This window comes from Octodon degus, unplaced genomic scaffold (genome assembly GCF_000260255.1).
Source record: "Octodon degus isolate 3935 unplaced genomic scaffold, OctDeg1.0 scaffold00131, whole genome shotgun sequence".
Taxonomy (NCBI): domain Eukaryota; kingdom Metazoa; phylum Chordata; class Mammalia; order Rodentia; family Octodontidae; genus Octodon; species Octodon degus.
Window position 1 is genome coordinate 6,925,285 of NW_004524707.1, and position 12,334 is coordinate 6,937,618.

At 38.0% G+C, this 12,334-nt stretch overlaps 1 protein-coding gene across 3 annotated transcripts in view; it reads left to right on the top strand.

Annotated features, from left to right (window-relative positions):
* The window catches only part of Rcor3 (REST corepressor 3), a 59,963-nt gene that overhangs the window by 25,523 nt on the left and 22,106 nt on the right, over positions 1 to 12,334 (top strand). For all 3 annotated transcript variants that reach the window (XM_004641167.2, XM_012516900.2, XM_023701150.1), the window contains one exon: positions 7,942 to 8,160. In XM_004641167.2, the coding sequence (XP_004641224.2) occupies positions 7,942 to 8,160 (219 nt within the window). The remainder of the gene's footprint in view (positions 1 to 7,941; positions 8,161 to 12,334) is intronic.

The window sequence follows — 12,334 nt, forward strand, 5'->3', positions numbered from 1 at the left end:
GCAAAAAAAAAAACAAAAAAACAAACAACTATGTACATTTTCAAAATTCCGGGGATTGAACTCAGGCCCTTGCGCTTGCCAGGGAAGCGCTTATTCCGCGGAGCCATCTCCCCGGCCCCCTGTTAGTTCTGTTAGTTGGTGCTACCTGCCAGCTAGAGCTGTTCTGTGCAACCTTGAAGCCTGATGGTTAGGTCAGTGTGGCTTCTTAAATGAGTGACTGATTTCTCCACAGCACTTAATCTCCCAAAGAACTGAGGAGCTGCACAGCAGTTCTGGCCTAACTTTGAACTCACTCCGTGTCTTTTCTACATTCTGTTGTGTAAGAGAATCAATGACAATTCCCCAGAATAAATGGAACTGGATAAAGACTCTTGCATCTCAGTGTCAGGAACATTATGTTTCCAGGCATGTTTTAAACTTTCACACCTAAAACACATAATTTTCGTAAATACTTTTAAATGCATTGTTAAGGGAATATATCCTATTGGTTTTAAGGTTTTACATGTGTCCATTAATTTCAGCTTATCAGTTTTATAGTTGAAATCTATATTCTTACTACTTGCCAACTTAGTAGTTTGGTTATTTTTGTCTGTTGATTTCATCAGTTGTTTTGTTTGTTCAATCAGTTATTGAGAAGTAATTTTTTTATATTTGGAGGTATAATCATTGGGTATATACAAATCTAGCATTTATGTTATTGTTGAACTGAGTCTTTTATCAATATGTGGAGACATTTTATCTCTTAAGTCTTGCTTTAAAGGGATGCTATAGTGCCATCTTATTTTTGTTAAAGGTATAAGATAGCTCCATTGTCTTATTTTTGTTGTGTATTAGCTTTGTATACCTTTATTATTTTACTTATTTTTTAAAACATATAGCTAGGTGCCTATAATCCCAGCGCTTGGGAGGCTGAAAACAGGAAGATCACTATGAGTCCAATCTGTGAGACCCTGTAGACCCTATACTAAATACATTTAATATATAACATGCACACACACATATATATACATATATACACACATATATATTTAGGCCATTTATATCGCTCATGATCCCTGATATATTAGTATTTTTTTCCTATTTTTACATTTTAATATGTTTAGTTTCCCTTCATATGTTTTTTTTTGTTGTTGTTTTTGTTTTTGTTTTTTGTTTTTGTTTTTGCTCCGAATGCCTTCAAGGCATGACTGACTGGCTTGTGTTGTGGGGATCGAACCACAGCAACCTGAGCCTGACTGCTTTGTTGAAGCAGCCACTTAAAGAACTGAGCTAAGGGGCAGGCCCCCCCCTTTTTTTTTTGGAGGCTCGAAATGCCTTTAGGGCATTTCTGGTTTTCAGTGACTGTCTGGGTTCGAACCAAAGAAGCTTGAGCTTAAGGGCTTTGCTTAAGCAGGCACTTAAACAACTGAGCTACTGGGCAGGCCCCCCATATGTTTTTTTTTTTTTTTAAAGATATTAGGAATTCATTTCTTCAGTTATTTTTTCTTAATTAAAAAAAATCTTCTATTAATTTGGTACAGGGTTTCACTATGCAGCTCAGATTTGTAGTGATCCTCTCGTCTCAACCTCCACAGTGCTGGGATTACAGGTGTGCGCCACCATGCTGGTTTCAGTGGCCAGCACAGCACACCCAAGGTTTCAGGGCCAGCATGGTATGCAATACCAGGGCTCAAACCTGAGATTTTGCTCTTGCCAGGCAGGCACTTAGACTACTAAGCTGTCTCCCCAGTCCTTATTCAGTTATTTTACTTTTATTAATAGTATTGAAGCTTGACAACTCCTTTAAGTAAATAGATGACAATAAAACTCTAATTGTAAGCTAAGTTTAATTTTTTTTAAAGTCTTTTTTTCCTTTTCCTGGTATCCTTTGTCCTTTGATCAGATTGCTTCTATAGGGCCAACCAGATAGCTCAGCAGACTCAAACGCCTGCTTAGGCAGAGTGCACTAGCCAGGGTTTGATCCCTGGCATGTCATGCTGGCCCCACCCCCAAGACAAGCTGAGGTGGCAATTGAGACTGGGCGTGGTGGCTCACACCTATAACCTCAGCACTTGGGAGGCTGAAAACAGGAGAATCACAGTCTGATCGACATAGTGAGACCCTGTAGGCCCTGCAGACTTTTATTAAATACATTTTAAAAAAAAGATTGCTTCTTTAGTGCTTTCATTTCTTGATTTGTAGTTTGCTAAGGTCTTGTTTCTGCATGTGAATCCTGTAAATTTATCAAATGAAATATCATATAAAATATTTTCTTCTTTGGCTTGAAAGCTTGGGGCATTTTCATGATCATCCAATGCTAGGTGTTTAGAACAGGATACAGTGACAGTCCCATGTCTTCCAGTTCAATTCACAGTGTTCTACAACCAGATTTCTTTAACAATGGCATAGAGTTTCAAAGTAAACCTTCCCATGCAGTGCAGTGCAGTGCAGAATATGATCTCATCTAGTAGGTAGATAATTTGATATTGTAGGACCTCTGAAGAAATCAGTAAGACAGTCTAGTCTTCTCATCACCAGAAAGTACCAATGTGGGTTTTGTTCCTTCAGGACATTTAGAGACATAGGTTTCTCAGTACTTAATTTGTCCAGCACATGGTAGTCATGTATACCACCATATGAGATTATTTGGCAGCTTCTTATTATGCAGGATAAACATCAGTAAAGCCTTTAGAATGCTTGGGCTCTTTATTACTCTCCTAATTTTTATCTACACTTTTGATCACATGGTTTTTTTAAATTTTTTCAAATTAAATGTATGGCTAGTTTTTTGGATTTGCCTACATGTTTATTTTGTTTCATATTCTTTGTGTGTGTGTGTTTGTGTGTGTGTGAGAGAGAGAGAGAGAGAGAGAGAGAGAGAGCTAGCCTTGAACTCATAGTGATCCTGCTGCCTCAGCCTCCTGAGTGCTGGGATTATAGGCATGCACCACCATACCTGTCATTTTGGATTTTTTCAAAATTTTTTAAAATTTATTTATTTATTTGGTACAGGGTCTCACTACACAGCTAGGACTTGTATTGATGCACCTGGCTCATCCTCCCTAGCCCTGGGATTACAGGTGTGTGCCACCATGCCCAGTTGTGGTGGCTACCCCTCACAGCTTGCAGTACTGGAGATCCAACCCCAGTCCTTGTGCTTGCCTGGCAGGCACTTAGACCACTGAGCTATCTCTAGCCTGGCATTTTGAATTTTAGTTCATCCTTACAAAGTAATTCGGTTTTTTCCTGATGAATTTCCGTTAGACATTCATTTAGTGAGAATCTGTTGGTCATTGACACATTTCTAAGAATTGAGTTTAAAGAGTATTCTAGCAAAGACATGTTTGTTGCTGCTAAATGTCTATAGGCACTACCAGCCTGAGACATTTTAAGTTTTTGACTTGGGTCTTGTCAGATGACATAGATCATATAATTTAAGCCCCAAACCTGGTTGAAGACAGTATTGTGGTTAAGGATTCTCAGGGAAGATTTGTTTTCTTTCTTTCCTTTGAGCCCAACAAAGAGAGATGAGCGTGATCTTAATCATCCTCTCCCTTCTATAGAACATGAGTACTTTTTTCTACTTTACATTGTGAGTACTCTTTTCAGCATTGTAGCTCTGTGTCATGCGTGCCCTATGCCAGGTGTTGGTTGAAGCCTGGGCTTAGGCAAATGCTAGCTCTTACATACTTTTTTAATCCCTGTAGATTTCTGCTTTCTCATCTTTCTGGCCTTTGAGAAATTTCTTCACTTTGCTCGGAGCTCAGAAGCCACTTTTGAGGAGAAGGGGCAGACTTGATCCTGCAATTTTAAATGTGCTCTGAATATCAAATCTGCAATATTATTAGTATGAGCTTAGAGCAATAAAGTGAGTTCTCTTGAGTTATACAGTTGTTTTATAAATTTTACTTAGTTCTTAAAAAGTTGAGTTACTAAATCTATTCAGTGAAATAAGCTTCTACCTATTTATCTGTTCTGAGTCATTGGGGAGTTGAACCCACGGCCTTTGCACAGTGCTAGATTCCTGCCCTTTTTATTTTGAGATGAGCTCTCGCTAAGTTACTCAGGCTGGGCTTGAGCTTATAGTCCTCCTGCTCAGTTTACCAAAGTGCTAGGATTATAGGAGTGTGTCGCCATGCCTAGCTAGACAAGTGTTTTTAAGTAGCACATGATATATTTTTGTGTATTTTAAGAATATTCCAAGTAATAGGGCCAGCCAGATAGTTCAGCAGGCTAAAGTGTCTGCTTAGGCAGATGCAGGGACTGGAGTTCGATCCCCAGATGTGCCATATGGGCCCCAGCCCCGGGGCACACTGAACCAGCTGCTGAGGCCTGGCATGGTGGTGCGCGCCTGTAATCCCAGGGCCTGGGAGGCTGAAAACAGGAGGATCACTGTGAGTCCAATCTAGTAGTGCGACCCTGACTGAATACCCTGTAGACCCTTCCCTAAAATAAAAAAAAAAAAAAAAAAAAAAAAAAAATTCCTGATGTCTGTTTAGATTTTATTTTACTCATGAATTTGGAGTTTAGAAATGTCAAGGTTATGATAATTACGTGCCCCTTTCAGCCTTTAGAGGTAGTTCTTTCAACATCGTCAAAGTGAAAGTAAAGTGTAACCTTTACCAGCTGCTTAATTCTCCACATCATAATTACTGATTTGAACCTTTTTAATAATCCACATGAAATTTGCCAATATCATAACATAAAGGGTATGTTTTGTTTCCTTCTTTCCCCTCCCCTCCCCTCCCTTCCCTTCCTCTTCCCTCCCTTCCTCTCTCCCTCCCTTCCTCTCTCCCTCCCTTCCTTCCTTCCTTCCTTCCTTCCTTCCTTCCTTCCTTCCTTCCTTCCTGTGTATAGTAGTAATACAGACTAGAGTTTTGTTTTGGAAAATTTGTGCATGTGTATGACAGATCTTGATCATTTTAGTTCTGTTACTCTCTTTTTTCCTTCTAGTCTCCTTCTCCATCTTTAAAAGTCTACTTCTAAGTTTCCTGATGTCTTTATTTTATTTATTTGGTTTGTCAAATAAGATAAAAATGTGATATTTAATTTTCTGAGTTGGTTTATTTCTGTTAACATGATGGTCTGCAGCTCCATCCACTTTCCTGCAAACAACATGTTTTCATATATCGCTTTTCTTTTGTCTGCTCATCAGTTGATAGGTATGTAGGTTTATTCCACAGCTTAACTATTTGAAAGTGTGTCCCTGTCAGCATAGGAATGCATGTGTCACTGGCTCTGCAGCATGCTGTCTTTAGTTCTCTGGGGAATATCACAAGGAGTTTGAACAGTTTAATTAAATGGTAGTTCCACTTTTAGTTTTTGAAGAACCTCCATACTGAGTTCCCTAGTGATTGTACTTATTTACATTACTACCAGCAGTGTAAGAGACCCTTACCACAATCCTTGTGAGTATTCATTGTTTTCTCTGTTCTTGGTAATAGCATTTCTGACCGGAATGAGAAGGAATTTCAGTGTGTTTTTAATTTGCATTCTCCCAGTGGATTTTGAACATTTTTCAAAAAGTGTTAAACATTTTTTTCTTATATTTATTGGCTATTTGTACTTCTTTTGAGAAATGTCTGTTCAGTTCATTTGCCTATCTTTTGATAAGATTATTTAGTTTGCAGGGTGTGCTATTGGAGTTCAGGAGATCATGCCTGTGCCTGTGGCTTCAAGTTTTCCTTCCAGCAATTTTAAGGTTTCCAGTTATATACCTAGTCATTGATCCATTTTGACTTGAGTTTAGTACACGGTGAGAGGATTCTAATTTTAATCTTCTGTATGTCCATATCGTTTTCTTTGCTCCATTTGGTAAAAAGCTCTATTTTCTCTAGTGTATGATTTTTGGCCCCTTTGTCAAATTGTGCATGGACTCATCTCTCAGTCTTCTGTTCTGTTCCACTGGTGTACATGCCTGTCTGTTACAGTGGCTTTGTGATATAACTTAAAATGGAGCATTGTGAGGCCTCCAGTATTTTGCTCAGGATTGCTTTAGCTATTCTAATACCATATGGATTTTAGGGTTATTGTTGTTGTTATTGTTCCATAAAGGATGTTGTTGGTATTTCAATAGAGATCACACTGAATCTGGGTAAATTTCTTTTTTTGGTAATATGGTCCTTTTTCATGCAGCCAAGTTATCAACAAGGAAGGTCTTTTCATTTTCTAATGTCATCTTCATTGTCTTTAGTTTCTATAATGTTCACTGAGGTGACTTTCATCTCCTTGATTAGGTTGATTCATAGGTATTTATTTTTGTTGAAGCTATTGTGAATAAAATTTTGCCTGCCATCTTTCTCAGTGGGTTCATTAGCAGTAGTGGCAAACTTATGGCATGCATGTTACCACAGCCTGTTGGTATCATTGAAAGGACTAAAAATTTGCTATTACAGGTGTAGTCAAAGACTTCTGAATTTTGTGTGTTGATTTTGTATCCTTCTGCTTTGCTAACTGTGCTTATCAGATCCAGTAGTCCTCTGGGGAAGTTGTTTTGGAGTTTTTAACATGAAGAATCATACTGCTTGCAGGAATAGGAATGATTCACTTCTCTTTCCTATTTGCATCATTTTTATTTCTTTATCCTGCCTAATTCCTTTGACTACAATTTCAAGTACTATATTAAATAGAAATGACAAGAGCATATGTCCTTATTTCATTCTTGATTAGAGAAATAATACTTGCAGATTTTCCTGTTCAGTGTGATAATTGGCTGTGGGTTTTGTTATACATGGCTTTTATCAACCTGAAGAAAAACCCATTTATGCCTACTCTTTCCAGGCTTTTTTGTTTTCTATGAAGGGATCTTGGATTTTATTGAGGCTTTATCTGCATCTATTGAGGTGATAAAGTGATTTTTTTTCTCCTTGATTCTAGTTAAGTGGTATATTTGTTACATGTATATGCTGAGTCATACTTGCATCATTTGTGAAACTAACTTGGTCATAGTATATGGTCTATGATCTTTTCGATGTGTTACTCACTTTGTTTATAATAACTTTTTGTTTGTTTTTTGATATGAGGGATTGAACCCAGGACATTTACACTATGTTATATCCCCAGACCTTTTTTTTGTCTATTTTTTGACATAAGATCTCACTAATTTGCCGAGTTGCTCAGATTGGGCTCAAACTTGTGTGCTTCAAATTTCCTGTCTCAGCCACCAGAAGTGTTAGGATTACAGGTGCGTACCACTGTGCTAAGCTTGCAAGACTCTTACTAAGGGTTTTTGTAGTTGTGTTCATCAAGAATGTGAGTCTGTGGTTTTCTTTATTAAGTCTTTAAACTATATTTGGTATGGAAGGAATGCTAGCTTCATAGAATGAATTTGGCAGTATCCCTCAATACATAGAGAAGTTTAAGGAGCCTTGGTGTTCTTCTCTAAAATTGTGGTAAAATTCAGCAGTAAATTCATTGGTCTTGGGCTTTTCTTACCTGATAGGTTTTCTTTACTGTATCAATATTATTGCTTGTTACCCATCTGTTCAGATATTTTATTTCCTCTTGGCTCAGTTCTGTTAGGTCATATATGTCCAGGAATTTATCTCTTTCTTATAGAGTTTCATGATTTATTATATGTTGTCTAAATAATTCCTAATCCTCTGGATTTTGGTGGCATGTTATAATTTTGCCTTTCACATCTAGGTATCTTTATTTTTTGAAAAATTTTATATTTGACAAACTATGGTTTTTTGGGTTTTGTTTTGGTTTTGCCCCTAGAGTCTTTATTATTTCATATATTCATGGTCCTCTGGGCCTAAAAACCAAATACTAAGTGGAGTAGGTTAATTTGGGACATACTGCATTATAGGCCTCCCCACCTTAGTTGGTGCATGCTGCATGTGCCTGTTTGGACTTTTATGTAATTAATTGGAAGTATGGTTTGGGTATATACTTATTGCAACACATACTTACACTGATAGTAAGAGAAATGAATGACCTGTTACTCTGTCTTCATAATAGGGTAGCACTGAGCAGCCAGTCCCAACTAGCAAGATTGGGCTGGGCAGGAGAGAGTATCAGAGCTTACAGCATCGCCACCATTCTCAGCGCTCTAAGTGCCGTCCACCAAAGGGCATGTACCTGACCCAGGAAGACGTGGTCGCAGTTTCCTGTAGTCCCAATGCGGCCAACACAATCCTGAGGCAACTGGACATGGAGCTGATCTCACTAAAACGCCAGGTATTTAAAACACACAAACACCTCAGTATATTTATTGGAGGAAAGAACCTTCTGTCTGAGAGAGGGACAGAATGGAGCCCAAGTGAGTTGCCAAAGACACTGTCTTTTCCAGGGGTTTTATAGAGCAAAACCATAAGGTAAGGTAGGTCTAAGATGGGAAACATGGGAACTCCTAAAATGGGCATAGGGTGGGATTCTGCCATGTAGGAGGAGCTCTGTTTAGATCTTTCTCAGCCATCCAAATGAATCTCTGTATTGCTAACTGAACTCCACAGTCTTAGCCAAATTACACAGTCTCCCGAAGCTTCAGCTTCTGTCTGGAATGGGGGTAATAATCGAAACTCTCATATACTGTTGGGAAGTATTTACAATGACACATACATACTAATCAAGTGCTTGCCACATCTTGCCTGCTCAGTAAGTAACTACTGTTGTCTTCATCATGAGTACTAGTAGCCATAGTCTTGCGAGAATATCACCATCATCATGTGAAGGCTAAAAGTCAGGACCTCGAGTCTGTGAATCTTTGCATTCTCATTTAAGCTATACTGTCTCTACCTGTGTAACCTTAGAAAACTATTTAACTTCTCAGCCTCAATTACCTGGAAATGAGAATTAAAATATGGTTGTAATCCAAGTTGCTCAGAAGACAGAGGCAGGAGGATCCCAACTTTGAGGCCTGGGCAAGGAAACCTGGTTTCAAAACAAAAAAAAAAAATTAGAGTCTGGGAATGTAGCTTCAGGGGTAGAGCACTTTCCTCACATCCTTGAGTTCAAAATAAACTGCAAAAAATAAAATAAGGTGGTCAAAAGAGATTAAATTAGATAATGTATAACAAGAACTTAAAATAGGGCCTGATAGAATAAGTTCTCAGTGAATGGTTATTAGACCTGTGGCCTTTCTCAATCTTCTTTTCCTGTTGTTGTTTTTTTTTTTTCTATTTTCTTTGTTCTTCCTTATCGCTTAGATGTAGATACTCTCTGAGCCCGGACTTTCTTAGTCTAAATCAGCCAACCCTACGCTACAGTCACACTTTGTTTTTCAAGCTGTACATTTTCTTCAAAGATTGATAGCTGTAGTTCCAGGTGCCTGCTAGATCTTCCTCCAAAAGATTTTTGTGTTTCTCTTTCCTTTTGGTTGAAACATCAGAATCATTTGATTCATCCTTGCCATTTTCCCTTTTCTAGCTTATATAAACTCAGATCATAATCAGTTTATATAATTTATCTCTGAAATCCTCTTTAAATTTTTATTCATTTGCTTGGTTTGGGGCTTGCATGTGTGTTTGTTTTGAGACAGGGTCTTTCTGTGTAGTCCAGGTTGGCCTTAAACTTGCCATGTGGCTCAGTCTGGACTCAGTTGAGGTCATTCTGCCTCAGCCTCCATAGTGCTGAGATTACAGACCAGTGTCACTATGTCTGGGCTGACTGCCCCCATTTGACCCTATTACTACTGACTTGTTTCAGACTTTACCTCCTCTTGTGTGACGGTAACCTTATTCTTTCTGTCAGCTTCTCTTTAGCTCTAGGTGACAGTTTCCAGAGCCAACATTTAAAATGTTGGCCTGATGAAGTTCACTCCTCTAACTACTCACCTTTAACAGGCTACAGAGGAGGTAGACAGGGTTCGTAAAGGTGGTGTCACGAGCTTTGAAATTCAGCATGAATAGGAAATGCTGAAGGACTTTTAAAACAGCTGGGCTGTGGTCATTTCATATTTAGTTTTCAGCTACATATCGTTTCCTTTTGTGATACATCCCAAGTTTATCACTTTGTATTTAGAAAACTTGATCTTTAGAAAAACAGATGTTTCATGTTTGTGTGATCAATTGAAAATTTTGATCTTATAGTGTAAAACTATTGAAAAGTTTAAAGGTTGTATGATCTCTCTGCTAGACAATTTGGTTTCACTTCATTTTTCACATTAAATGTAAGATCTTTGCAGTTACAGTATGAGATCACAGTTCTCTATCCTAATGGAACCTGTTCGGATTCCCCTACCCCTGGACCTGATTATTCACCCAAACTGGTCTTCTGTTTCTCCTTTCATAGCAAACTTTCTGAATGAATACCATATCAGCTTCTGTTTTCTTGTCAGCACTCATTCTTTGAATCTTTAATGCTGGGTCTGCCTGTATCCCATTCCCATTCTATCACTGAAAAAGCCTATCCTAAGAGCATCTATGTCTGGAAAGAGTGGTGCACACCCATAATCCCAGCATTTCAGGAAGCAGAGGTGGGCAGATTGCGAGTTTAAGGCCAGCCTTGGCAATTTAACAAGACCCTGGCCCTTCCCACCCCAAAAAAGTCCTCTATGAATGAATCACCAGGTTTGATGGCTTCTTGGTTTTCTCTCCCTTGACTACTCAGTAATGTTTGCCACTGTGAGCCACTTCTAGTTTCTTGAATTCCTTTCTTTAGACTTTTGTGATCCTGCCCCGTCCTAGGGGATTAAGTTCTTAGTCCTAGGCAGAATGAATGTTTATGAAAAAGACTCCTGTCTTCTAAAATACAACACTTTCCTAGAAAACCTGCATTATTTCGAAAGTTCCCAAAAAAACCAAAAGAATAAATTATGCACAGTCACCTGTATTCATACTTTCATCCTCAGTATTACTACCATTCATAGTAGGCTGCTTTTTCTGGCTTTTAAACTTTATTTTAAGCTTTAATCTTTTCCCTGGCACTGTCACATGATAAAGATTTGTCTTTGCGAGTTTATCTCAGACACATAGACACATACATCATGTCCAGGCTTATTCTTGTGTCCCCACCAGTTGTCCTGCACCCCTTTTTGCGTTCCCTGTTTCAATGAGCTACATACACTCATCCACTCAGCTGACCAGCTATCCTGATTCTTCCTCATTGTCCACAATGAAGTGTTTACAAAGAGGTCTTAGTTTCGTTTCTAATGTTTTTCTCTACTCCAGTATGTAACATCTGTATGTACCTTTCTTTCATGACTACTGTTTTGTAGAAGTTTTCTTAATTATTTAGTACTTCTCAATTGGACTATTAATCTGTCCTTTTCATTTCATTCTGTTCTCCTTACTACTACTAGTAATACCGTTTTATAGGGAAATGTCATGTTGTTCCCTTCCTTAGGAATACTTTGTTTCCTTTATTCATTTGGCAAAATCCAAATTTTTCAATCTGACCCCAAGCTAAATTCTTGCCCATGCCATTGGTTATTGTTCTTTTCTTCCGGGAGTGCCTTCTTTCTCCACAACCTGTGGCCTGCTTGAGTCTTTGATTGGGGATCAGCTTCTCTAGAATATTCTCCCTAGAGTTCCCTACTACTGATCCAGCCATACACATATAATTAAATTTACTTTTTTTCATTCTCCCTCTCCCTATCCCCCTGACAATGTTAGATGTTTTAGCATTTATCGTTTTATGTTCATTCATCTTCCTTTTGAATAAGGATCCTCTGAGATCCTTGAAAGAATTGACGTTTTATATCTGTGTATGTATCAGACAAGGCCAGGTTAACGAACCATCCAATACACATTAGCTGTCTTTTTAAGGTCTCTCCTGGGGGGGTGGGGAAATTCACGAATTACTTTTAAAATAGTTGATGGGAAAGTGTCCAGGAAGAAAAAAAACAATCTCCACCTTTAATAAAGTTCTAAGTGGAAATAACAGTAGTACTTGTAGAGAATAGTGTAAATGCAGATATAGTGTACTTTAAATGCAGATTGTGCCTCATACATTGTGGCTTTGGAGAGTCTTTACTGTCTTCTTAATCTGTAAAGTGGTTATCATGGAAGTATAGTTAGTTCTGCTGTAACTTGTTTTAAAACATAAAATTTATTTTCAGTGCAGTCAATGTACCAGGTATCGATTTGAGCATAATGTGAATTTTATGTTGCTTAAGTATGATCTGGTGAGTGAAAAACTGTACATAATTCAGATATATACCAGCTACATCAGTTGACACACATCTGATTTTATTTTATTTTTTTATTTTTTATTTTTTTTAGCATCAATCTCAGCATCATCAGAGGGCTTTTATTTTTCTTTGCACTCTTTCAACCTGAGTCAAGTGTACCCACTGTTTCATGCTTTCTTTTGGTCCAAGATAAGAATTGTATCAATCTTGATTTTTTTATGTATATTAATTTTTTTTAGGAGAATAACAATGGTTAGTACATTGTGTATTGTTACTGCCAAA